General features: G+C 49.8%; 3 protein-coding genes across 3 annotated transcripts in view; all 3 read right to left on the reverse strand.

Annotated features, from left to right (window-relative positions):
* Window positions 1-1,099: 1,099 nt before the first annotated feature.
* LOC144945539 (uncharacterized) overlaps window positions 1,100-27,799 on the reverse strand; it is a 127,654-nt gene continuing 100,954 nt past the window's right edge. The window contains exon 2 of the mRNA XM_078873997.1: window positions 1,100-1,213. The gene's annotated coding sequence lies outside the window, so the exon portion shown is untranslated. The remainder of the gene's footprint in view (window positions 1,214-27,799) is intronic.
* On the reverse strand, window positions 1,285-3,423 carry LOC144945665 (uncharacterized). Its single transcript, XM_078874232.1, has one exon. It carries the CDS (start codon window positions 3,421-3,423, stop codon window positions 1,285-1,287), a length of 2,139 nt encoding a protein of 712 aa, XP_078730358.1.
* The window catches only part of LOC144945702 (protein kinase C delta type-like), a 69,819-nt gene continuing 50,450 nt past the window's right edge, over window positions 8,431-27,799 (reverse strand). Inside the window, exons 14-19 of the mRNA XM_078874269.1 lie at window positions 19,221-19,312; window positions 15,810-15,872; window positions 12,139-12,277; window positions 10,861-11,049; window positions 10,434-10,562; window positions 8,431-8,589 (exon numbers count right to left, since the gene is read on the reverse strand). Coding sequence (XP_078730395.1) covers window positions 8,431-8,589; window positions 10,434-10,562; window positions 10,861-11,049; window positions 12,139-12,277; window positions 15,810-15,872; window positions 19,221-19,312 — 771 coding nt within the window. The remainder of the gene's footprint in view (window positions 8,590-10,433; window positions 10,563-10,860; window positions 11,050-12,138; window positions 12,278-15,809; window positions 15,873-19,220; window positions 19,313-27,799) is intronic.

Here is a 27,799-nt window from a genome sequence, read left to right on the forward strand (position 1 = left end):
TGGTGGTGAGCAGTGTGGTGAGGTTAGTACTGGTGGTGGTGAGCAGTGTGGTGAGGTTAGTGCTGGTGGTGGTGAGCAGTGTGGTGAGGTTAGTACTGGTGAGCTGTTTGGTGAGGTTAGTACTGGTGGTGGTGAGCTGTTTGGTGAGGTCAGTACTGGTGGTGGTGAGCAGTGTGGTGAGGTTAGTGCTGGTGGTGGTGAGTAGTGTGGTGAGGTTAGTACTGTGGTGGTGAGCAGTGTGGTGAGGTTAGTACTGGTGGTGGTGAGCTGTGTGGTGAGGTTAGTACTGGTGGTGGTGAGCAGTGTGGTGAGGTTAGTACTGTGGTGGTGAGCAGTGTGGTGAGGTTAGTACTGGTGGTGGTGAGCTGTGTGGTGAGGTTAGTACTGTGGTGGTGAGCTGTTTGGTGAGGTTAGTACTAGTGGTGGTGAGCAGTGTGGTGAGGTCAGTACTGGTGGTAAGTAGTGTGGTGAGGTTAGTACTAGTGGTGGTGAGCTGTTTGGTGAGGTCAGTACTAGTGGTGGTGAGCTGTTTAGTGAAGTCAGTACTGGTGGTGAGCTGTGTGGTGAGATTAGTACTAGTGGTGGTGAGCTGTTTGGTGAGGTGAGTACTGGTGGTGGTGAGCTGTGTGGTGAGGTTAGTACTAGTGGTGGTGAGCTGTTTCGTGAGCTCAGTACTGGTGGTGGTGAGCAGTGTGGTGAGGTCAGTACTGGTAGTGGTGAGTAGTGTGGTGAGGTTAGTACTGGTGGTGGTGAGCTGTTTGGTGAGGTTAGTACTGGTGGTGGTGAACTGTTTGGTGAGGTTAGTACTGGTGGTGGTTAGCTGTTTGGTGAGATTAGTACTAGTGGTGGTGAGCTGTTTGGTGAGGTTAGTACTGATGCTGGTGAGCAGTGTGGTGAGGTTAGTACTGGTGCTGGTGAGCTGTTTGGTGAGGTTAGTACTAATGCTGGTTAGCAGTGTGGTGAGGTTAGTACTGGTGCTGGTGAGCTGTTTGGTGACGTTAGTACTGGTGGTGGTGAGCTGTTTGGTGAGGTTAGTACTGATGCTGGTGAGCAGTGTGGTGAGGTTAGTACTGGTGAGCTGTGTGGCGTGTAGGGGTCGGCACGGTTTGAACCGACTCAAACTGGTTTCAAATTGAGCAAGCCAAACCAAACCAAACCAGCGACGACTGAACCAAACCAAACCAAAACCAAACCAAACTAAGCTAAACCAAACCTCTTGAGTTGGCTTGAACCGAAAAGATGCGCGGCAAACAATATTCGCATTCAATACAAATATCAAGTGTATTAATCGCTAATTTCTACGCAGGCTTTCTTCATATTGAGATTCACTAGCAAGTACTGGACGACGATGTCGTCCACAGCCATCTCCTCAAGCTTGGCACGCCCAATGTCCTTGAACGCAGTGTGGTAGTTCAATGGCAGTGAAACCCCAACACTAGGCAACATCCGCGCCCACGAGCGCACACACATCTCGGCCTTGAACGTGCACTTGTGCAGGTTTGGTCGGTCGAGAAAGGAGCGCTTGGCGGCCGAGTTTGCTCTCTCGGAGGGCACGGACGACGCCGGGATAGGCAAATAGTCGAGGGCCACGCGTCGTAGGCGCGGGTACTTGCCGCCGTACAGCTTCCACCACTCGACGACGTCCATGCTCAGGTCCTGAGTCGGCTCAAGCAGGAAGCGGTCGACCTCGGAGGCGGCGCCGTCGTGAGCGTTGGGCGCGTAGACCATGTCAAAGAGGATGTTAATGCCGCCACGCGGCGCCACCTTCGGCGCCGCGTCCGTCGTCAACGCTGGGTAGCGCTGGTTGAGAATGTCCGTCATCATGTCCTTGATATTGCTGTACTCGGTGCTCGAGGCCGCGGGCTTGGGGTGGCGCAGGTCGAGAAAGCGGGCGACGCGGCTTGGTTCGGACGAGAGAAGGTCGCTGTACTTGACCATGTAGTCGGAGATGGTCACGGTGGCCGAGCTCACGACCACATGAGGACTCGGGCGGTGGGTCATGCAGTGGCTCAAGAGAGCCTCCTGCGCCGTGATGGCGTTCGAGATGGTGCAGTACTCCTCGGCGCCCATGGCATCGGAGATGGCCGCCGGCTTCTCCAAGAACTGGCAGAGCAGCGCCGCCTGCTCCCACTGCTCGTCCGACAAGCCGGCCTGGCTCCGCGACCAGCCGGGCTCAAGGCAGATGGCGTCGATCACTTGGCGCTGCCTTAGCGACGCCGTGAGCATCACGTACGTGCTACCCCAACGTGTGACCACGTCGAGGCAAGGCGGCTGCAGCGGGCACTTGAGGTAGTGCCGCGCGAGCGACGTGTAGGCCGCCCTCTTCGTCTTGCTCTTGCGGATAGCGCCGAGCGTCGCGCGGAGGCTGCGCAGCAGTGTCTCGAACGCGCCGAATGAGGCCTTGACGCCGAGGTTGACGCAGTGCGCGATGCACCGCAAGCAGCACGTCGAGCGCAGGTTGCTCCCCTCGAGGAGCGTGAGGGACTTGGCGGATGCGACGGCGTCAGAACCGCTGTCGGTGACGACGGCGAGCAGGCGCGGCCACACGCCAAAGTCGTCGAGCAGCTCGTGCAGGCGCTGCGCCATGCGCTTGCCCACGCCTTCGCCCGGGGCCACCCAAAAGAAGTCAATGATGCAGTTGCACATGGAGAACGACGCCGGGTCCATCCAGTGGAGGGTGACCGAGAAGAAGCCGGTCATGGCGTCGTTTGTCCAACCGTCGTAGGTCAAGGAGACGCAAGAGCCAAAAGTAGTAAAGTACTGTAGCACGAGTAGCTTGAGGACGACATACATCTCGAGCATGCGGCGCTTGACCGTGCGCTCAGACTTGGGCTCGTAACCCGGGGCAGCTCGTTGAAGAAGAGTCGTAAAGGGATCCGATGTTACGTGTTTATGGCCTAGACCACTCGTCGCGATGTACTCGGCGACAAAGCTGTCCATGGCCTTGCTCGCGTGCGCTGACATGGGCGTGGCCATCTTGGACTGCACGAGCAAACCCTTCCCCGTCGGCGGCGACGTGACGACCGTGGGCGACTCGGGGTCGACGATCCCATGGGTCTTGAGATGCTTGATACGGGTGCCCGAGGAGGTGGAGCCCGCGTACTGGAGGGTGCAGATCTTGCAGGTCCGGCTCTGCACGTCGCCCGCGGCCTGGCTCGTCTCAAAGTACTCGTCGTGCCACAGCGCTCGGGACACACGGGCCTTCTTGGGCTTGGGCTGCGTCGCGGTCTGCAGCGCTGCGGCGCCGAGGGTGCGCATGAGGCTCTGCCGCGTGTCGCCGCGCGTGGCGTCCGGGCTCTCACGTTCGCTCGCCATCGGCTCCTCGTCGCTACCGGCGTGTTTGGTCTCTTCCACGTCGTGGATGAGATACCTTGTGATGCTGGAGCCGCCGGGGATGGCGCCGTCTTGAGCCGCTCGAGCCATGGAGATGCAATTGCAAAGTGAATTCGCAGGCAAAGGCAACTACAGCATGTCCTTTCGTGTCGCCTTTACAACCAACCAAACTAGTTTGAGCCGGTTCCACCCTGTCCGAGCCAAACCGAGTCGGTTTTCGTAGCCCCAAACCAAACCGAACCAGTTCAAACAGAGCCAAACCAAACCGATTTGGTTCGGTTCAAACCGCGGTTTGGTGGTTTGAGCCAAACCGTGCCGACCCCTAGTGGCGTGGTTAGTGCTGGTGAGCTGTGTGGTGTCAGCACTGGTGCTGGTGAGTTGTGTGGTGAAGTCAGTACACAGCCTTGTGTCACTTCGTTTGAAATGTTAAATGCATCTGATACGCCTGAGTGTGAACCCTGCCTATAGTCCGACCGTCATGGGACTGTCCGCTCATTCCAAGAACCCTTGCTGGACACCCACTCTTTTTGGGAGTAGTTTCCACCTTCCTGCTCGTCTCCCCCACGGTGTCAAAAGACTTGGGTGAGATCGACGACCTTGTCGGTGTGCATTGCTTGCTGACGCCTCAAAGGTACGTTGCGTCCGTGTTGTGCGACCTTGCCCAAATCCGCCGCAGTCTACCGATGGTACCGTAGGGTTTGGGATACGCAAGGGGACCCCTGGGCATTGAGACACGGTAAGAGATGCAGGGGGGATCGAGGACCAGTTCGGTCGTGCTCCCGTTTGAAGCAGTGACGTCAAAACAATAACGCTTGGGCTGCGGTATTTTATTAACACAGAAGGAATGCGGGCTCAGCAACCTCGAGCAACGTGCGCAATCCGACGCACTGCACTCCTAGAGAGAGAGAGAGAGCGGAGGTCGTGAACCTCAAGGAAGGCAGGTTGGTCCTGTCGCTCCACAGTCGTCGCTGCACCAGTTTCTCTGTCAAACTCAATGTGGCAGCCTCTACCACGCGACGCAACAGCTATTAACAGAACACGACGACATGCACTCAACGACCCAACTCACCACCACTACCACCAGCACCTCAACACAACACAGAGCAGACCCTCCAGACACGCTCAATCTATAAACGATTTAAACTAAAACATATTTATATTTTACCAGGTAAGGCCCAATGAGCTATGTAGCTTTTTTTCAGAAGCGACCCTGGCTATCACAGATTGATAGCCCAACGAAGTGACAGCATCTCATTATCACGTGGACATTTATAGCAGCCCAATACTCTAAACGCATGTTTATAAATGCGGAGGAAAAACCTGGAGAATTCAGAGAAAAATCCACGCGACCACCACGGGGGGAGAGACGCACAAACTCCAAATACACAGGCATCAGGGTCGGGATCGAACCCACGTCCCCCTGTATACCGGGCGAGGTAGTTAACATTTCCTCGCCACCGTGGCGAGATGTCACCTACCCACCTAATCCCAACAACACTGGCGTCTGAGTTTCCTGGTTGTCGTGGAGATGAAATCCGAGGGCCCAGGCCCCGCCTCGCTCCTCCCCGACCCTTGCCTTGGCCACGGCCCCGACTCAGTCAGCGCTGCTCCTGGCCTTGGGACTGAAGCCCAAGCCGCTGGGATGCTGCGAGGCCGCCTGCTCGTGGACCTGGCCCTGGCACTAGCAGTGGAGTGGCCTGACTTGGCCCTGGCACTAGCATGGACATTTGCGACTGCTGGGCATTTGTAAAAAGAAGAGCTTCATAGCTCATCGGATTCCTCCAGTTTAAATAAATATTCTGAAAAATCCTGAGTGGCTTCACATGGCCACTCCACTGCATGAGCGACATGGGATGGGGAGGCCTTCATTCAGCAGTGGATAAACCGTGACTGATAATTATGATTCCTACATCCATCAGTTGATAGACCATGATGCATTCTTACAGCAGTGGATTGAGCAAGGACTCATCGTTATCAGCAATGGTCAATCCACTGCTGGACGAAGGCATCATCATAACTATCATCAGGCATGGTCAATCCACTGCTGGATGAAGTAATCGTAAGCCATGGTCAATCCACAGCTGGATGAAGGCCTCTCCAATCCGCCGCCGCCACCTCTCGCGACGTGGTAGTCTGCTCGAGATCCCGCGTGGCAGCGAATTCCACGGCTACCATCGCTGGCGGCGGCGTTCTCCCCATCGTGTCGCCACGAATCCCGATGCCCCCCCCCTCCCCTCCCGAAAACCAAAACAACACAACGGGAATGCGGAGCGGCGGCTCGCCCCGCATGTATACCTGCCTGGTGCCCCCACCTACAGCCCTCGTCTCATAAACCGAATTCCCCTACGACCCCGCGCCCCCTTCGGAGGTCGGGACAAAGAGGCGCAAGCGCTGCAACCACCCCGCTCACACGCCACCTGCTGGCGGAAGGGCATCCTCCACTACCAGGGGGAGTGCCCACACTTTGCCCCACCGCACGTAAGGAATGCTATGGGCATCACGGGGTCCTTGAGGTTCACACGGAGTCTCATAGACTAGCACGCAGACCCCATAGATAAGCACGCAGACCTCATAGACGAGCACGCAGACCCCATAGATTAGCACGCAGATCCCATAAACGAGCACGCAGACCCCATAGATTAGCACGCAGACCCCACAGACGAGCACGGAAACCCCATAGACGAGCACGCAGACCCCATAGACGAGCACAGAGACCCCATAGACGAGCACGCAGACCCCATAGACTAGCACGCAGACCCCATAGACGAGCACGCAGACCCCATAGACCAGGGGTCTGCAACCTTTAAGACATAAAGAGCCACTTGGACCCGTTTCCGAAGGAAAAAATAAACTGGGAGCCGCAAAACCATTGCAACTATTAAAACAAATATAACACTGCATATATTGTTTCTTACCTTATTGCTATATACAGGATCGTGCAGTCAGCTGTCAATCTGAATAAAAAAAGGACTTTTTCACTTAACAATGTAAAATATATTTTTGCAAATTAATAGCTAAATTACCTGGTTAATGGGATTTTTACTCCTGAACCTCAGTGCACAGTGTCTGCACATCAGGGCTGTAAGACGTCACCTTCATTTTCACACAGGCTTGCAAGCTGTCATCTGTGAGGCGTGATCGATGTTTGTTTTTAATATAGTTCATGTTGGAGAAGACCTGCTCACATACATATGTGGAGCTGAAGATCGACAGGACTCCAAATGCATACTTTTTCATGTTTATATAAGTGTTGGGGATGGCATTCCATGTTTTGAATACAAGTTTGTCCTGTTTGGGAAGGTTTTCAATATCACTCCATTTATGATTCTGAGCCAGAATGGCCTTCTGACGGGCAACATCCTCAAGAGTAGCGGTCAAGCATTTGAACTTGGACACCCATATATCTTTGTCGGCTATATCGGCCAGTTCCATCTCAAGATCAGGTTGACTTACACCTGCAAATGCAGTCATATTCAATAGGGATGGATCGATCGCCAGGGGAGTGACAGGGAAGGATAATGTCGTTTTTTCCTCTCTGAACTCACAGAATCGTTTCCCAAACGAACTTTGCATTGTGGTGATTGCAGACTTGAAATATTCCAAATTTATCGTATCATGACTTTGTTTGAACTCTCTCAAAGAGGGAAAGTGAGACAGTGTACCTCTCTGTAAATCTTTGACAAACACTGTCAACTTGCGCTCGAATGCCAAAACCTCCTCCAGCATGTGCAGGGCTGTGCCTCCTTTCCCCTGAAGGGTTGTATTTAGCGTGTTTAGATGTGCTGTCATGTCTACCATAAAATGTAATTTTTCCAGCCACTCTGGCTGTTCCAGCTCAGCAAAGGTGAGCTCTTTGCTGCCCAGGAAGGTTTTTACTTCTTCCAAACATGTGACAAAGCAACCGCAACGTTATTGCCTGTCACCGGGCGGGCAGTGTGGAGCGGAGCGGCGACCTGTCAGCAGCGGCAACGCCAGAGCAGGTGTCACAGTGCGCCTCCTCCCCTCGCTAGCATCCGCCCCGGAGCCGCGGTCAAGGTTCAAAAGAGCCGCATGCGGCTCCGGAGCCGCAGGTTGCCGACCCCTGCCATAGACGAGCATGCAGACCCCATAGACTAGCACGCAGACCCCATAGACGAGCACGCAGACCCCATAGACGAGCATGCATACCCCATAGACTAGCACGCAGACTCATAGACTAGCATGGAGACCCCATAGACTACCACGGATTCACCATAGACTAGCATGAAGACCCCATAGATTAGCACGCAGACCCCATAGACGAGCACGGAGACCCCATAGACGAGCACGCAGACCCCATAGACTAGCATGGAGACCCCATAGACTAGCACGCAGACCCTATAGACTGTGAGTGGGTGGGTGAGTCAGTGGCTAGTCTGTTTCGTGAGTGAGTAGCTGGGTGAATAACTGTGTGGGTGACTAAGTGAGTGGCTGATTGAGTGAGCAGGTTGGTCGGGTGACTGAGTGAGTTGGTGAGTGATTGAGTGAGACGGTTATGAAGGGTTCTCAGTCAGTAGGTGGATGAATGAATGGGTGATTGAGAGAGTTAGTTATGGAGTAAGTCAGTGAGTGGGTGTCTAAGTGAGTTAGTGAGTGATTGTGAGCGCCGGTTATGGATTGAGTCACATGCACGCGACGCCACCATCGTCACCACCGTCTCCACCATCATCATCACCATTGCCACCACCATCGCCACCACCATCATCACCATCGTAATCACCACCATCGTCACCACCACCATCACTACCATCGTCACCACCACCATCACCACCATTATCACCATCATCATCATCACCACCATCGTCACCACCACCATCATCATCACCACCATCGTCACCACCACCATCACCACCATCATCACCACCATCGTCACCACCATCATCACCATCGTCACCACCGCCATCACCATCGTCACCACCATCGTCGCCACCATCGTCATCACTATCATCACCACCATCGTCGCGCCACCATAGTCATCACTATCATCACTACCATCGTTGCCATCGTCTAAAAACCCCCGCCCCCATCCACCAACCCCCGTCGGCCCTGGCATGCTGACGAGCGACCAGGTTGGCGATGTCATTTCTCCCCCAGCGTCTCCACCATGGGGCTGGTGAAGGAGAATCCATGGAACACCGACTGGTCCATGGAGCTGATGAGCTCCTTGTTGCCAAAGGACAGACGCGGCTTCTCGCTCAGGAACTCCTGGTCGAAGTTGCTGCAGTCGTTGGCCGATCTCTGGCCAACCCGGTGGGGTGGGGCGCACACAACAAAGACAAAGATCCCCCGTGTAGCCTTAACCATACTATTGGGGAAAGTGCCGTGAACCCGGCACGGGCTCACCAGGGGATGGGTAGGCAGCACCGCACCCGGCCGTCTTTGTCTCCCCAGTGCTGATGTTTGCTACACACAGTACCAGGTACTCATTTGAGGCTGAGTCAATCTAAGGGAGACAGGCTTAGATAATCCTCACTGGTATTTCTGGCCGAGAGCGGGAATCGAACTCGAGTCGTCGGGTTTGAAGGGCAGCGCCGTTTAACGCTGTGCCACCGGACATCTACTAATATAAATGAAAATATACAAAGATCCCCATATAGTCTTAACAAACTGTTGCAGCACGTGCTGTTAACGAGTAGCACCTATGAAGGCCAGCACGGCATATGGGGGGTTGGGTGGCCAGCACCACGCCCGGCCGCCTTTGTCTCCCCAGTGGTGATGTTTACACACTGCACCAGGTACTCACTGGTGCCGGCCATGAGCGCTGCACTACCGCTCCCCATAGGGGCGCAGACACGCGCACACACATGCACGCTCACGCACGGGCACGCAAGAGTGGCCTCTGCAAAAACCCCATGGATTTATCCCGGGTTTACAACCAGAAATTGTGAACCTAGTGGGACTCTCCCAGCCACACGGGGACCACTGGTGGCTTTCATGTGCACGTGTGTGTACGTGTGTGTGTGCGCGCATGTGTGTGTCTAGCAAAAACTAAGCACCTGCCTGGGTGTTTTGTGCCATCAAACACTCGACCCCCTTAACTCCCCATCAGCTGATGGAGCAGGTTTGGAGTGGAGGGTTTACCATACTTGGGCAGTATGCTTATGACAGCAAAGGTCTCACACTAAATCAGTCGAGCAGCATTATCTTTTTACCGGCTGCGCAACGCTGTGTGGAAGCTACCTGATATGTCGCTTCACACGAATCTTCGGGTCTTCTATGGCCACAGTCATGCCTTCCCTTATCTATGCTTGCAAAACGTGGACCCCTCTAATTGAACATCTGCACCAGTTAGAAACATTCAGGCTGGGCTACCTACAATCCGCCCTGGGTTTAACCAGGATGGATTGTGTGAGGAGCTCACAAATCCTTGAATCACCCCGATTAGCATGGTTGTCTACGTACGGTGCAAAAGAAATTCAACATACATAAATACATCAGTGAGCTCCTCTAGAAGGCAAGGCTGTGTTGGCTGGGTCATGCAGCCTGCATTCCCAACCACCGCATGCCCAAGGAGCTTCTGTTTGGCCACATAGAGGAGGCGAGATGGGCACGACATGGGCTGGAGAAGAAATGGAGCTGATGCGGTGCAGGAATATCTGGAGCTGAGCGGACTTACGGAATGCTGGTAAAAAATAAACTAAAAACTCAAATATTATTATTTAACCAGGTAAGGCCAGCGGTGTCAAGATTGGCCTCAATGGAGGAGGCTCATGAAGGACGCTACTGGGCAGTTGGAGGCAGTCGCCCTCCAGCAATAATAGAGGGCAGAGGAACGACGCTCACAACAACGAGTTCTGGGCGCTAAAATACAGCAAGTTGCCACAGTATGGGGCACAGGTGGTGCATCTGCCAAACATCTCAGTCAGTCAACCCATAGTACTTGGGTCTATCCCGTGACCTCCTGTTAGCGGGCTTTCAACACTTTACGTGGCCTCAAAGTGCACCTAGCCTGGCACACTACTTATTGGCGAATGGCGGTTGTTGTTGTTCTTTACCCACTAACCAGCACTTGCCCAAAAATACAGAGTGGGCTACATGGGGGACTTTTGGCTTTGTGTGGCTCAGTGGAAAGTGGGACGTACCACTTTGGGTCGGAAGGGAGGGATGACCTGACGCATCTCCAGCGCCTGCCAATCGATGGTTTTGAAGAACACGTGCATCCTTATGGACCCCACCACCCCGAGCCGCTTAGAGTGGTCCCTTTCAAACAGCTGCAGCACAATCATCATCGGCATCATCATTAGCATCAGAAGTATCCTCAGCATCATCATTGTCGGCATCACTATAAGCGTCATCGGCATTATCAGCAACATCACATCATCAGCCATGTGTGCTGGCACACTGGACTTAACGAGCCGGAGGTTGCCGGTCTTATGCTGCTCGCGTGGCGGGTGAAACACTGGAGCAGATTTATTAAATACGGTGACTACCTCTCTCACCTGTGTGAGGATCTCCCTCCCTCCCTACCTCTCCCACTCACCTGTGTGAATATCTCTGTCTCCCTCTCACCTGCGTGAGGATATCTCGGGAGGGCTCGCTGAGCCAGCGAGGGTAGTGCGGCGTGTGCACGCGGATCGCCTCGAACAGCTGCTCCTCGTCGGTGCCGTAGAAGGGCGACTGCCCCACCAGCATCTCGTAGAGCAGCACCCCCAGGGCCCACCAGTCCACCGAGCGCCCGTATGGGTGACCCAGTAGGATCTGTGGACACGGTGACACTCGTGTATGAGCTTGCGTGGCAACACGCGTGTATGAGGGTGTGCGGTGACATGCGTGTATGAGCTTGCGTGGTAACACGCGTGTATGAGGGTGTGCGGTGACACGCGTGTATGAGCTTGCGTGGTAACATGCGTGTATGTGCATGCATGTGTGGTGACACGCATGTATGACCATGCGCGGTGACACGCGTGTATGAGCGTGAGCGGTGACACGCATGTATTGTTTGGCCGTGCAGAGTGGTGGAAGGCCTTACACCACAAACGTGACCAGATTCGACGTGGCTCAACCCAACGAAAGTCAACAATGACAATGGCCGTGGTGACCACGTTGTATATAGAGCAGTCCCCCAGCCTTAGTCTCCTCTCGCTCCTCTCGTAAAACCTCAACCACCTCCTCCATCACCCATCCTCTTTCATCGCCCCTCCATCACTTCCTGAGCCCTCTAATACCCTTCCCTAACCCCTATGTGACCCCTCCATCATGATCACTCATCCCTTGCATGCCAATGGAATCAAAGTCATTCTCGGTTGCACCGGTGGCTAGTAGATGTTATCTCCCTCGCCTGGTGTACAGGAGATCGTGAGTTCGATCCTGACCTTGACATCTGCTGTATATTTGGAGATTGCGTGTCTCTCTCCCCGTGGTCGTGTCCATTTTTCCCCGGACCCTCCGGTTTATCCCTTTACATTTAGAATTAACATCACATTTAGAGGGCTCGTGTGCACCCCCCCCCCAGGCCCCCCGTGTGACCCCCATGCCCCCTGCGTGCTCCCCGTGCCCTCCGTGCCCCCCCGGTAGCCCCCATGGCCCCCATGCCACCCCTGCCCCCCATGCCTCTGTGCCCCCCATGCGCTCCCAGTGCCGCAGTGCCTCCCATGCCCCCGTGCCCCCTGTGTGCCCCCCATGCCCCCAGTGCCCCCCGTGCCCCACAAATGCCCCCCGAATGCCCCCCGTGTTCCCCCAGTGCCCGCCCCGTGCCCTCCGTGCCCCCCATGCCCCCGTGCCCCCCTTGTGCCCTCCATGCCCCCCGTGCCCCCCATGCCCCCGTGTGCCCCCCGTACCCCCCCGAACCTCGGGCGCGATGTAGTCGGGCGTGCCGCAGAAGGTGGAGGCGAGCGTCTCGGCGCTCACATTCTCTTTGCACATCCCAAAGTCGGCGATCTTCACGTGGCCGTCGCGGTCCAGCAGGATGTTATCCAGCTTCAGGTCTCTAGCGGTGGGCCGGGTGGTGGGGGGGGGGCGACATCGGGGGGGGGGGGGGGGCGAGCGTGGGACAGACAGCAGTGGCTAGGGTTGATTCACTGCTGGATGAGGGTCTCCTGCTCACCGACCGTTGCTGAGCGATGCCACGGCGAGGTCGAGGCCCCGGCTCCGCCGATCGTTCCCGCCCTTCCCCCGGGGTTCATTAAACCACACGCACGGTCTGTCTGTCTGTTCTCCTATAACACGGCGGTGCTAGTGGTTGCTTTCCTGAAGAATGCCGTGTTATGGGAAAAATAGCGTTGTAAATAAACGAGTTCATGAAGCCTGTCTTTTTTTGTTTACCATTTTTATCTTCGATCAGACACTAACAACTACTCTAAATTTCGATTTAAAGCTTTCGTGACTGCAGGGATTCATCTTCTTAGTTCTTTCGGTAAAGTTAAATAATATGTTTTATTTTTATTATTTTATTATTTCCCTTCTATGTGACTTTACCGAAAGAACCAAGAAGATGAACTACTCTAAACATTTGTATTGTTGAGGACTTCATTCAACTTCTAATATTTAAAGACAGACACATCGGAAACTGCTCAATTTAAAGAGTATGTTCTTTATTAGAAAGAACAAAAATTAATGTACTTAATACCGTTTTAGAATTATTCAGATTGTAGCATCATACAAAGCAGATTTTTTTCGTTCAAAACCGCTTGAATCCGAAATATCTCAAAAACAATAAAATATAGAATGGTTCTCGCTTTAATTGTATTTGCTGTTTAATACTCTATCAAATGAAAACACCCGCAATCTTATAGTTTAAACGGTTTCTGAATGACACCAGGTACATACATGTTTATGGGGCAATTAAAATCGATATTTGGGGGACTTAAAATGAAATATCTCGGATTTTCAGATGTCCCTTGTTGTTTACGTCCGAAATCAATATACTCTCCAATAAGCTCAGCTTATTGCAGAGTATATTGAGTGTATTGATGATATTGGATGTAGTTTATATTTTAGTTTTTTTACGTGGTGGTTTGGCTGCTGCAGCTCCTTACTGTTAAAATTTACCTCCCTCTATTACTGCTAATCCTACTTTATCCCTTTATGACTGCTAATCCTACATAATACACGAGCATAATATGACTTTGAGACCTCCCCACCACCTACACATTCCACAAGTAGTGACTAATCCCATATCTGCATTTTCCATAAATATGCTAAATTACTCTGTTGATATGTAAATTCATTTGTCAAGGCGCTCTCCTCCTTTAACCCAGCTTAAATATACGCTACCAAGCTTGGTGGTGTTAATTCGGACGCTGTCTTTCCGACAGCCCTGTTCTTCATCTGAGGACGGCTGCTTGCATTGTGGCCGAAACGTCGTGAGAATTTTGTTTTATTATGTTTTATTTTTATTATTGTATTATTTCCCTTCTACGTGACTTTACCGAAAGAACCAAGAAGAGAAATAGGAAGCTTGAGAAAACGAATTTAGTAAAATTACGAAGTGTAATGCAATGCAACAGAGAGAGTCGGTTAATCTTTGGAAGAACGTAATCAACCAGGCTATGCGTTAACTGTGTGTTAACGGACTCTCTGTGTTGTGTTGCATTGCATTACACTGGACACAGTTCCCATCATCGGTAAGCTCGTCTGGCAGGCAAGGCTGCGATGACTGGCTCATGTAGCCTGCATGCCCAGCCACCGCATAACCAAGCAGCTTCTGTTCGGCCGGTTAGAGGGGGCTAAATGGACCCGACACGGGCTAAAGAAGAGATGGGCTGATGTGGTACAGGAGGATGTGGTACCAGCGGTGTCAAGATCGTCCTCTATGGAGGAGGCTCGTGAAGGACGCTACTAGGCTGTTTGAAAGCAGTTGCCCTCCATCAACAGCGGAGAGCAGAGATGCAATGCTCACAACAACGAGCGGAGCGCTGGGCGGCTAAAACACAGCAAGTTGGCACGGTGGAGTGTACAGGTGTTGCATCGGTCAGTCATCTCAGTCAGTCAACCCATGGCACCTGGGTCTGTCCCTTGACCTCCTGACAGCGAGCCTTCGACACTTTACGTGGCCTCAAAGTGCACCTAGCCTGCCTGGCACAAGCACGGTGGTGACGTCACCGCCACTTAGTAGTCAATGGTGGCTGTTGTTGTGTGTTCGTGTGTGGGGAGCGATGGTGTAGCGGTTAGCGCGCTGCGCTACGAACCCAGCAACCGGTGACGATTATATTATCTAAACCGGCCATGGGCCTCCCCTAGGTCGATTCAGCCTTAATCAGAGTACCCAGTGTGGTGCGTAAACATTGCCACTGAGGAACAAAGACAGCCGGGCGTGGTGGTGGCCACTCATCACTTTGTATACCGTGCTGGTCCCAAAAAACCATTAAGGCTTCTCGGGGGATCTCTGCCTTTGTAGATGGAACGGTGGCGCAGTGGTTATCGCACTGCGCTACGAACCCGATATGCCGGGTTCAACTCCTGTTCACGACCAATAATAGTGTTGACAAATATTTTAACCGGGTCCTGAGCCCTCCCCGAGGTTGACTAAAACTTAACAATGAGTACTCGGTGCGGTGTGTCAACTTCAGCACTGCGGGTGTGGTGCCGGCTTCATGAAGGCCGGCATGGCACACAGCTAGCTGCTCGCTAACAGCAAATGCCTCAACAGCCTGCTGCAGGCTATACAGGGGATCTTTGTCTCCGTATAATCATGACACAAACAGCTCAATCTGACCGAGTGGCTTCAGTGTTAAGAGTGAGCAGCTCACAGCGATCGCAAGCTTGCTAGTGAATGAGTGACATAGTGGGTGACTTAATGAGTGGGCGACTAATTGAGTGGATGACTTAGTGAGTGAGTGACTTAGTGAGTGAGTGACTAAGTGAGTGGGTGGGTAACGAAGTGAATGACTAAGTGAGTGGGTGACTAAGTGTGCGAGTAACTTGTGAGTGAGTGACTTAGTGAGTGAGTGAGTATGCCACTGAGTTTATGACATTAATCAAGTCAGCTTGTAACACTGCAGAAGCAGCGACTCGATGAGGAGCCAGCACTACTAACCAATGCCCAAGTTCTGCAATCCTCTGTTTATGAAGATGTTACCAGCAAATTCGTGAGTAAGTAATGTTTGCATTTCAGTAAGCGGTGAGTCAGTGAATGAATGGCGAGTGAGTGATTGGTTGTTTGAGCGGGTGTGTGAGTGTGTGCTTCAGTAAATGAATTAGTGAGTAAATTAATGACTTAAAGCTTTCGTGACTGCAGGAATTCAGATTCCTTGGGTTTTTTGGTAAAGTCACGTAGATAAGTTCCAAAAAATGACAAAATAACAAAAAACTACTGTTATTTTCTTTGAAGCTATCTACGTGACTTTACCGAAAGACCCAAATAATATGTGGAAATTAATGATTGGTCTAATGAGCGGAAAAATGAGTCAGTGAATGAATGCATGAGGGGATGAGTGACACAGTGAGTGAATGAGTGAGTGAATAGATGAATGGGTGGTTGAGCTAGGAAGAAGTCCCTGATGGCTCGCGTTGGTGCCCACCTGTAGATGATGCCTTTGGAGTGGAGGAACTGAAGGCCACAGATGATTTCAGCAGAATAGAATCTGTGAGACAGCGAAAGAGAGAGAGAGTGGGAGATCAACGCTCCGCACGGAAGGCCTCTCTCTCCAGAAGCACAGTGAGGTCTGAGCGAGCGAGCGAGCAAGCATCGGGTTGAACAACACTCACATTCCATGTAGAGCAGTGGTTCTTAACCTGTATTGCAGCCTTGCACCCATTTGGTTCTAAATCGTAAAAATGTTAATAAATACATAGGGATTGATTAAACAAAAGAGTTGTACTTACATGGCCTGTGCTTAATTTGTGTGTCGATGATTTACCTTCTAAAAATAAATCTGACCATGTCTCACACTGCCAGAAAGGGCATCTCGCACCCCCAGGGAGTGGGTGCACCCCAGGTTCAGAAGAAGAACCACTGCTCTAGATCCTGACGGATTGAACAACACTCACATTCCCTCTCGATCCAATCCCAATCCGGCCATCACCCCCTCTCCATTCCACCATAAGAGCCCATCTCAATGTCCACAACCATCTCGAAAACCCCATTCTGATGCCCCTCTCTCTCCCCCAGTCTCATTCTTCTCGACCTGTCCACCGCCTTTCGGCCACTGTTGGTCACGCCACTCTCTCCTCCGCTCTCTCCTACCCCGACATTTCTGGCACCCCCCCGCCTCTTCTTGCTCAAAGGTCACCTTGCTTCTTGCACTTCCTATGTCTCCTCCAGCCACTCCGTATCCCCTCCCCTCTCAGTATCGGTACTCCATAGGGTCCCTTTCACTATTCTTTCTTAATCGATATGTGGACTTTCTTAAATTTGTCTACTCCTCCTGCTTTCCTGACTATTTCATTGACGACAAAAACCCAAATCTTATTCTTCCTCTTCCTCTAATTGTTCTCCATTTCCACTCTCACCCCCGACCTTTTCTCGCTTCTCCTCCGGCCTTCCTGGCTGCCATACAATCCTAAACAGAACTTTGCTTTCTATCACTCTCTTACTCCGTCCAAAGCATCATCCATCTCCCTCCCTGTGCTCGTCCTTAATTCCGGTTTTCTCTGACCTCAACCTCGATGTCCCTTTTGACACATCCCTCAAATGTCCCCATGCACGTCTCCGCTAACGCTCATGTCTGCCGCCTCCAATTGAGCTCAACATGCATATTTACTTCCATCTGTTCAAAATGAGAATAATCCGCCCTCTCATTTAACTTTCTGCCACCAAACTCCTGGTTCATTCTCTGATCTTTACTCGGCCTGCACTACCTCTGTCATTTTCTTCTACTTGGTCTCCCTGCCTCTCCCCTCACTCCACGCCAACAAATTCAAACGCTTACGTTCGAGTTATTTTTAAATCTCCCATTTTCATTCTCACACCTCGCCTCTCCTCCTCCTCCAACTTCACTGGAGTCCCGTTGACTGCACCGCTGTCATTTCAAATACCCGACGTGGGTCTTTAGAGCTCTGCATTACTTTTCCCCACATCATCATCTAGACTCAACACTGCCCATAGACTCAGCACTGCACATAGACTCAGTACTGCCTATAGACTCAACACTGCCCATAGACTCAACACTGCCCATAGACATAACACAGCCCATAGACTCTACACTGCCTATAGACAACACTGCCCATAGACTTAGCACTGCCCATAGACTCAATACTGCACATAGACTCAGCACTGCCCATAGACTCAGCACTGCCCATAGACTCTACACTGCCTATAGACTCAACACTGCCCATAGACCCAGCACTGCCCATAGACTCAACACTGCACATAGACTCAGCACTGCCCATAGACTCAACACTGCCCATAAACTCAACACTGCCCATAGACTTAGCACTGCCCACAGACTGAACTTTGCCTGTAGACTCAATACTGCCCGTAGACGCAACACTGCCCACAGCCTCACCCCTTCTCTATTTCACATTCCCTTCCTCTTCCCTCCCCTCGCCCCACAACTCCGACCCTCCCCAATAGTCATTTTCGTGACTCCTTTGTGGCCTCTGTTACCATCACTCATTCCTGGGCACTCGCAACGCCCTTCCCAAATAAATCACTCGATGCTGTCCCCGTGTTGATTAGCTCCTCGAGTGAAGGCACTCTTTAAAAGCTACCATGCGGCTAGGAGATGTTCGCCTGCTATACAGGAGGCCGTGGGTTAGATTCCGACCCTGACGCCTGCTGTATATTTGGAGTTTGCGTGTCCCTCTCTCTCATCATAATCACGGTGCCTAGGAGATGTTAACTACCTCGCCTGGTAGGGAAGAGGTCGTGGGCTCGATCCTGACCGTGACACCTGTTGTATAGTTGAAGTTTGTATATCTCTCTCTCCGCGGTTGTGTGGGTTTTACTTCGGGTCCTCCGGTTTTTCCCTCCACATTGAGGATCAACATCACCACGAGTATTTGGCTACTGCTATACATTTCCACGTGGTGATAAGCCACTCCCTTGAGCTATCATCTGTGGGCAAGTCGCTTCTGAGAAAGAGCTACATAGCTCTGTGGGGCCTTACCTGGTAAAATAAAAATAGTTTTAAGTTTAGTTTTTAGTTTTAAATATATAATATGATAATTTATTTTACAGCGGTTAAATTAAAAGTCAGAACGACTTCCAAGATTGCTCTTCTGGTTTCCCGGGTTTGGATGCCGTCTCAGGTGAAGCATTTCCGAGCTATCACTGCTGCTTCTGTCGCATTGGCAGTGGTGCACAAGAAAATACAAAGATCCCCCGTGTAGCCTTAACAGACTGTTGGGGCAAATGCTGTTAGCGAGCACCTATGAAGACCGGCAGGGCACATGATTCTATGGCTCTCTGTGCTGGTCTCTATGTCAGTCTACGAGTCTCTGTGTGAGTATATTGGTCTATGTGTGAGTATATGGGTCTTCGTGTGAGTCTATGGGTTTCTGTGTAGGTCTACGGGTCTCTATATGAGTCTATGGATCTTTGTATGAATCTATGAGTCTCTGTGTAGGTCTATTGTTCTCTGTGAGCATGTAGGTCTCTGTGTAAGTCTATGGGTATCTGTGCGAGTCTATGGGTCTTTGTGTGAGTCTGTGGGTCACTGTGTGAGTCTTTGGGTCTTTGTGTGAGTCTATGAGTCCAACTTGTGCCGGCGTCACGGTCTAAATTTGCTAAATACTCACATGGGTTGACACAAAGCAGTTGATCATCTTCCCACACCACTGGCAGACTAATGCACAGGGACAGCTGCCACTGGGCATGAGTTTAGAATGATGATGATGATTGTGCTGATGATGATTGTGCTGCTTATGATGATGATTGTGCTGATGATGATTGTGATTATGATTGTGATGATTATGATGATGATGATTGTGATGATGATTGTGATGATGATTAAGCTGATGATGCCGATGATGATTTGGTGATGACGTACGTGGCTCGGGGCAGGTCAAAGCGCCCCTTCTCCTGGATGTGGAACATGAGGTCTCCGCCGTTGAGGTACTCCATGACGAAGAACAGGTGCTCCTGCGTGCAACACCGCCAGGCATGAGGGAGCGCACAGTGGCGAGATGTTAACCCCCCCTCCATGCAGGAGCTCATGGCTTCGATTCCGACTCTGATGCCTGCTGTATATTTTACGTTTGCGTGTCTCATGTCTCTCTCATTATCATCACGGTGGCTATGAGATGTTAACTAACTTGCCTGCTATACAGGAGGTCGTGGGTTCAATCCCCATCCTGATGCCCGCTGTATATTTGGAGTTTGCGTGTGTCTCTCTCTCCCTGTGGTCGTGTGGATTTTTCTCCGGGTCCTCCGCTTTTCCCCTCCACATTTAGAAACATGCGTTTCTAGAGTATTGTTGTATATGCCGGATTATTAAATTTTTATAAAAATAATAAAATAAATATTTTTTTTACAAATGCGTAAATCGCATAAATTATGATAATGTATGTAATTATATGCGTAGATTATGATAATCACAGAGATAATCGTAGTAATTGATGCGGATACTTGCGATTATGTTAATGTGTGCAGTTATGATAATTAGGCTTAGCTTCGTTATCCAGAGTTGTATCAATCGAGATAAAACGATTATCTTTGATTAAACATTTACTGATTATCTAAGTGTGTTTATGTTATGTTATGTTAGGTCTCCAAATTCATATCTCATCGCAGGTTACAGTTCTTATGAATAAGACAGTTTTGCATGGACTGGGAAAGAAGCACTCGAACACTTGGTGTTAAGCAATTTTAATTCTAAACAAACATATGACATTCTAATATGCAAAGGCAAAAGTATACGTCAATAGATTCATCGGCAAGATTATGCAATTAACGAAAATAAATGACTCAAACATTTCTTATTCATGTAACTCGACGGCAGCAACTGCTTTGCACGATCAGTTGATATTGAACGCACCACCTTGAAATGGCAACCCTTTTTGAAACACAAAGATAACTTTTTGAAAGTCTTATTCGTGTGCGTGTTGTGTGTGCGTTGTCCCCTTGTAAAATTAATATTTTAAGCAGAGGCAGGGCGCTGTGTCGGAGCTTGTGGGGTGGGGGAGGATACATCCAGCAGCCAGAGAGGTTCCTCTCGCTTGGGCGTGGCCGCAGCGAGCCCGTGCTGCTCCCTCTCTCCACTGCTGGATTGAGCGGCGTTGGCACGATGTTCCTTGAAGAAACTTGCTTGCTTGGCGCTTGACGGTTCCGGGGGCTTGGTGCCACTCGTGCGCTCTCTCTCTACTGCTAGATGAGTGGCGTCGGCACGACGCTCCTTGAGGAAACTTGGTTGTTTGGCGCTTGATAGCGCCCGGGCTTGGTGCTGCTCGTGCACTTTCTCTCCACTGCTAGATTGAGCGGCGTCGGTACGACGCTCGCCGTCGTGGTGCACGATGATTCCGTCGTCGCTGCTGGACGTCTTGTCTGTTCTCACTGGGTGTTGGGCGGTGTGTGTGTGTATCAAACACACGGTGCATTCGATAGCGCTCTCTCTCTCTCTTGGTGGCAGCTCCAGTCTTCTCCACTGCTGGATGATTGTTGAGTCGGTACGATGCTCGGTGACGCCCGGGTCGTGCTGCTCGTGCGCTCTCTCTCTCCTTGATCGCTGCCAACTTCACACGGACACCCGCCCTTACTTCAGGCTGTGTTGGCTCGGGCTCTGGACGACGCGGCTGTGCGCGCTCACCGGCTTGGAGCGCTCTGGCGATGAACGATGGCTCTTGTTGCTCATCCGCTGCTGTTCGTCCTTTTCGATGCTCGCTTGGTCGACGCTTGGCGATTTCCGCCCTTTCTACAGGTTGATTGCTTGTTGTCACTCGTCACTCTCTCTTCTCCGTGCTTTCCTTTGTTCGTGCAGCTGCCAGCTTCACTCGCACTTAACCACACCTCGCCACTTCGTTCTGCGAGAAACGACACCGGCCGTCGGTATCGGTGTTTGCTCCCTCACGACGCTCCGCCAGCCGGAGCACGGCTGAAACCCAGCCTCGACCCAGGTTGAACTCAGACTTCTGGCCTAACGGCCCCTCGTCGTCCCATCTCTCCTCGAGGCACGACGCGCCCCAGCTCCCTTGCGAGTCCCGAGACTGAGCGCGACTCGAACCAGACTGCTCATTCGTGATGTGCGCTTGTGCTTAAACTCAAAAACGTGAACACCCTCTCTCCTCTCTGCGCGTCTCTTGCGAGAGGAAAAAAAACAACAAACTGAAAAAAACAAACCAGACAGCCTCCCGACCCCTCCTCGCGACCCTTTCTAACCCCCTAAAGTATTTATGGTGCCATCTGTTTGTGCCGGACCGTTGGAGACAAAGGTGGCTGAGGAGATTTTTGCAATACATTTATGTGGTCCTGTGTGTTACATTTATTCTTGATATTTCTTATGAGTTCTCTCGGTCTTAGTATATCGTGGTTATTATTCGGTCTATGTTTAATGAATATTCGTAATGATCCTCGTTACATCATTATTTTGAGGGCTTTGCCAAGTTTGGTCATGCGTTTGTTTCCAGGGATTGGCGTTTTATTCTGAGTTATATTTTAATGTCCTGAGGTTAAGTGTAACTAAGTTTCCACTTAAGCTTTCTGGAATTCGTATTCTTTAGTTTTTGGTAAGGTCATGTAGATAGAAACATACAATACAAAATAATATATATGCGGTGAATACGAGTAATATAAGGAAATATCTAATGAAAAGCCCCTATTGTAGGCTGGTTGATTCTTTTGTTAAGTTTCTACTTTCGTTAAGTAAAACGTTAAAGAAAACGCGAGTTGCAACGGTTGTTTTTCTTTGCTCTGCACGATATCCGTGCATCTCCTGACGTCTTGGGAAGGTTAGGCCATCGACATTTAGTCCATCTGGATGTCTCTGACCTCTCTGTGCTCTGAAATCTTGCCGTTTAATGGCCCTCCCCGTTTTCTGGTGTGATTGTGAGGAGTAGGGGCTGTTACTGGTAGGAACGAAGTGAACCAGCCTACAATAGATTATATCGTCCGTCCATCCGTCCGTCCGATGTCCGATTAGGTGTAGCAACATCGCCCCCTACTGCAAACACTTGGCAGGACCCTACAAAAACCTTTAGACTCAGTGATGCTTTCCTGGCTAAACAAGTGTAACATTCCGTTATAATTCCCTGATATAGCTTTTAATTAAAACATTTTTCCTGGCTAAACAAGTGTAACATTCCCTTATAATTCCCTGAGATAGCTTTTAATTAAAACATTTACATTAAAAATGTGCTCACAGCGGCCTAAAGCCTACAGCTAGGCCTAAAGCCTAGAACTAGGCCTCAAACTCTCCCTTCGTATCGTACCCCCGCGTGTGTAAAAGGGAGTTAATGTTTAACAATGTTACATTCCCTGATGTTTTTAAATAGAAACATATAAATTTAAAGCTTTTCCATTAATAATTAAAACATTTAAATTAAAAATTAACTCACAGCGGCCTAAAGCCTACAGCTAGGCCTAATGCCTAGAACTAGGCCTCAAACTCTCCCTTCGTATCGTCCGATTAGGTGTAGCAACATCGCCCCCTACTGCAAACACTTGGCAGGACCCTACAAAAACCTTTACACTCAGTGAGGCTTTCCTGGCTAAACAAGTGTAATAATACATTATGTTTATATTCTTTGGTTATTCGTTCCTACCAGCCCACCCCGCAGGGACCTGTTATCATTATTTAATAAAAAAAATATATAGATATAAAAAAAACACAATTTTTTTTTTGCCCTAATTATTCTTAATATTAATTTTGGGAAAACAGGGCATAAATGCAACAATCCGCCCTTTAAAAAATTATCAGTGGTCGATTTGGCCACTGGCGAATTTTTAAACAAAGTAAATGCCCCTTTTTCCGTTATGAACCCATCAGCCGCCCTCGTGTTTCGGCTGTTAATTTTTTTTTTCAACGCGCGTCGTATCACAATCTTAGCATGGTTACATTTGAAATAAGCAAAGAAAACAAAATGTTAAACATCGATACCACATGTTACATCGGTTCTTATCCATCATAACTACTGTAATTTTTTTTTTATAAAAAAAATGCACATTTTTTTAAAATTAAAAATGATTTTTTTTAGTTCCTGGGAAACGCAAGGTAGTGGTTTCGAACGCATTTATGCGTTATTTTCCTCCTGTTACCTCCTTGCCATATTTTTACCCAGTTAGTATCATCTGGTTTGCCACTTTTGGTTTTATGTGGACATGCTGCTTCCCACGCACTGTCCTTGAGACTTGGTTCGTCTATAGCCTTTTCCTGTCCATTAACAATATTCTCATGGCCAGATATTTTAGAGTAATCCTTTACTCTTTCATGCAATCTCCCAATATCATTAACTTGGTTCGTAGTGCTTATTGCTTTGATCTTTCGATCACGGTTTTCAGGGTCGTTTTTGTAATTTCCTCTATCACACTCTCGCGTCGTGGGAGTGTGTGGTGTGAAATTGTGTTGCACATAACCAGAACTCGCGCACACAACCAACTTTGGCACTTTGTTGTCAGTGGCACTTGCACTCATTTGCCGAGTCAATGTGTCGATTTAATTCCGTGCCTCATAATGTTGCCCTCTTTGTTTTTACAAGTGTGTTAGATTCCAACACCATTCCCGATATGTCATGAACATTCGTCTCCATTTTAGCACTGCGATCCACGTAATATTTTGTTTCATTGGGATGTTTTCCATTCAAAGGCTCACGCCTGCATTCCTCCGGGCGTGTCTCTGTGTTCCATCTCCCTGCACCACCATCGTGCGCTCCTGCGACGTGCTGGGCAGCTTTTCCCTTTTCCGGGCGATCCAGTTTTTCTTTTTGTCTGTTATCTACCGTCCGATCACACTTCAATGCAGTCCTGTCCTTGCATTCGATCTGCGCGTCATTTACGGGAGCAATGCTCGCGTTTCCTACCGCATCGTATGCATTTAATGTTTCCCGATCATGGCAGTATTTGTCCGCCCTGTCACTTGCAGCCTGCTTGCATTTTCCAATGGGGCCAGGATTTCGCTTCAACTCAGCTGGTGGGGCGCTCATGGGCAGTTCGTCCTCAGTTACTGTGGGTGGTTCATCACGTATTTTTGCCGCATTTCGTGTCTCAGTTAAGGCATTTTGTTTTTCCTTACTATTTGTTTCTCTATTCCCTCCTGGTTTAGCTGGTGGGGAAATCGGTCGGAATTGGACCGATTGTGTTTGACCTCCCATCCTGCGAACCTCCTGAATGTTTGCCTCCGTACCTCCGCAGTCTGTGTGCCACCCTCCCGCTAGATGGTTATCTCGCCAGCTGTGTGTGTAATTTTGACCTTGCGTGTGTCGTGGCATGGGGTGCTGATATGATTCTGCCCTTGGCCTCCACATTCTGCTATTCTCCTGAATGTTCGGCTTTGTGCCGCTCTCATTCGTGTGCCAACCTCTCTCTGGGTTATTTTGCCATATGTGCGTGCGTGTTCGCTCCTCTCTGCATTGTGGGACTGCTCGGTGATTTTTATTTCTTTCGGAGAGGATAGGTTCATTATCCCTCTCCCTGTGTTCTGGATCCGAATTATGATTCTTAGCTCTGTATAACCATGCCATGTACGCCTTGCTTTCTATGCGGTGTAAGGAGGCTGTTTCTGGGTTCAAAACCATTCTCACACTTTCTGTAATCTCTGGGCTCAAGGATTCAAAAAACATAATTTTGAACATATGGTCCCCTTCGTGGTACCGATTCACATCGCCTGCGTAATACGCTCTTTTAAATTGTAAAAGGTAGTCATGTGGGTCTTGGTCCATGCCCTGGGTCATCGATTTTACAGCATAAAACCCCTCAGTGAGTGTCGAATATTCTCCAAACTTCCGAATCACTGCCAGGCTCAGTTGTTTGAAATCATTCCTAATCTTGTATGGTAGCGACTTTACCCATGGTATAGATTCTCCATGTAAACTCCTTTTCAACAGACTCGCTTTCTCATCCCGTCTCCTCAAACCTCTAATCATTGCCTCCTCTTCTACTGTTGCGGTGTGTGTGTGTGTGTCCCTGTTCTTATTGTGGGTCAAAATCGGGAATTCTGACGAGAGCTTTGTCCATCAATTTAAGGGGTTTACTGTTGAAATAGTATTCCGAAAGTTGGTCATCGTCAGAGTCATCGTCAGACGAATTATCATCAGACAAGCTGTCACTTTGATCTGTGCTGTGTCGGGCATGTTTTAGCGGCGTTCATTTTTTTGGTGAGCTGTCTGGGCTGTGTCGCTCGTGTTGCCATTTTCCTGCAGTTTTTGCCTCTGCACTTAGTGGAGCACATCCTGGCGACTTTATTTTAACATTTTGTCAGTCCCACATGTTTTTATTTGCATCAGTATCTCTCCATCCCTTCTCTCTACTTGTGAAGGATTTTCTTTGACAAGGATATTTTGATCGATACCCATAATTTTTGTGCAATCTGTCCCTGGACTATGTCCACGTACCCAAGAGTGTGATGTACTGCTACTTTCATATTCATTCTGTGGCTCAACGTCTGTGAGTTTTGCTGGTGTCGCGAGCACCGATTTCTCCTCCCTTGCGATGGTGTGGGGACATTTTACCTCGTTTATTAGAGACGATTTCTCTCCCGTTTCCTTTCCGAAATTTTCCTCATTCCACCATCCCTGTCTGTATGCCTGTGTGGGAAGGCATGAGTCCTGTCCTGCTTTTCCTGCAGTTTTTGCATCGTGTTCGCCTTCGTTACATTTTATCCAGTCAATTAGTTTCCCTCGGGGTGTGTTCGTGTCATCGATGCAGCTCCCTTTTCATATGTCTCACTGCCCTTTCTGTTCTGTAGAAGAACTGCCTGTACGTTTTAATACGAGTTCCCAGTATTCCGCAATCCATTCAAAAAATCCTCCTAATCCTAGCATCTCAAGTGTGGCAGGAGTTACTTTGACATTTCCTTTCGGATTGCATATAAAACAATTGTATCACAGAATGTAGTCAGTTTGACTCGAGCTATTCTGTTATTTTTCGATTCAGAGTGCGTATCTCTAACACCATTTATCACAGGATGCAATCGGTTCGATATGATATTATCTTAATCCCACTGTATTTGTTCCAACCTGCCATTCTGGAGTTTAACCTCAGAGTGCGTTTTTTGTTTTGTTTTACGCCCGTTTACAATCACAAGGCGATGTTGGATCACAATATTCTGGTTAACACGTAGTGATTCGTTCCTTCATCCATGCAAAACACTGTCTGCGAGAAATCCCGGCGAGCCACCCATTATGTTGTATATGTCGGATTATGAAATTTTGATAAAAATAATAAAATTAATAAAATTTTTAAAAATGCGTAAATCGCATAAATTATGATAATGTATGTAATTATATGCATAAATTTTGATAATCACGGAGATAATCGTAGTAATTTATGTGGATGCTTGCGATTATGTTAATGTGTGCAGTTATGATAATTAGGCTTAGCTTCGTTATCCAGAGTTGTATCAATCGGGATAAAACAATTATCTTTGATTAAACATTTACTGATTATCTTAGTGTGTTTATGTTATATTAGGTCTCCAAATTCATATCTCATCGCAGGTTACAGTTCTTATGAATAAGACAGTTTTGCATGGACTGGGAAAGAAGCACTCGAACACTTGGTGTTAAGCAATTTTAATTCTGAACAAACATATGACATTCTAATATGCAAAGGAAAAAGTATACGTCAATAGATTCATCGGCAAGATTATGCAATTAATGAAAATAAAAGACTCAAACATTTCTTATTCATGTGTAATAAAGGACTCGATCCTGGGTCTGTCTCCGTTATCCTTTATTCGGGTTCTTACACTTGTCCCACACGGCCCTCGCTCAGAGCTCTCCCCTTGGCAGCTCCGTAGCTGCCCTCGCTCCCGTAGCCTCCACACCTCTGCAGCTCCGCTGCAGATCCCCTGTGCAGTCCTCCGGCTGCCCTCACTGCAGCTCCACCGCTGCCCGTCGTTCCTCCGCGCTTGGTCACCGCTGGCCGACGGTGCCAAGTCTTACTCTGTGTGTGTGTGGCGATCTCGCCACTCCTCGACCTCCGCCCTGCGTGGCCTCACTCTAACTCTATCTCCCACCCTCTCCCATCTCTTCCGGTATCTCTCCCTTAAGACCTCACCCCTCTCTCCCACGTGACCTAACTCCTCCCCCCCATGACGTCATATCCGCGAGGCCGTTGACGCCCGCATTACACCACCCTCCCCCGTAGAGAAAATCCAGCCGACCTCTGCTGAACAATAACGAGACAAGTAATGCGAGCCAACACAACCATCACACATTCAAGGACAACGAAGCATACAATAAATATAACAACAACAACAAACACAACAGTAAAATTCAACGAAATGTAAGGGACTTTGAGTGCGTTCGGGTCGCCGGTCCGTCCCGGACGGGCGGCGGCCCTCCTGCAGACCGGGAACGTGACGGGGTTTTAGGAGCGACAGGATGAAGTCCTCCTGTCGCTATTGGAGGCCCGTCAACGTCCCGGTCTCGTGTCCCTGAAGGCCCAGCGTCGGGGGTGCGTCGCGATCGTGTCTGCGAC

Source organism: Lampetra fluviatilis, chromosome 38, assembly GCF_964198595.1.
Source record: "Lampetra fluviatilis chromosome 38, kcLamFluv1.1, whole genome shotgun sequence".
NCBI classification, from domain to species: domain Eukaryota; kingdom Metazoa; phylum Chordata; class Hyperoartia; order Petromyzontiformes; family Petromyzontidae; genus Lampetra; species Lampetra fluviatilis.

Coding starts and splice junctions, on each gene's coding strand:
- LOC144945665 (XM_078874232.1), bottom strand. CDS start 3,423: ATGGCTCGAGCGGCTCAAGACGGCGCCATCCCCGGCGGCTCCAGCATC.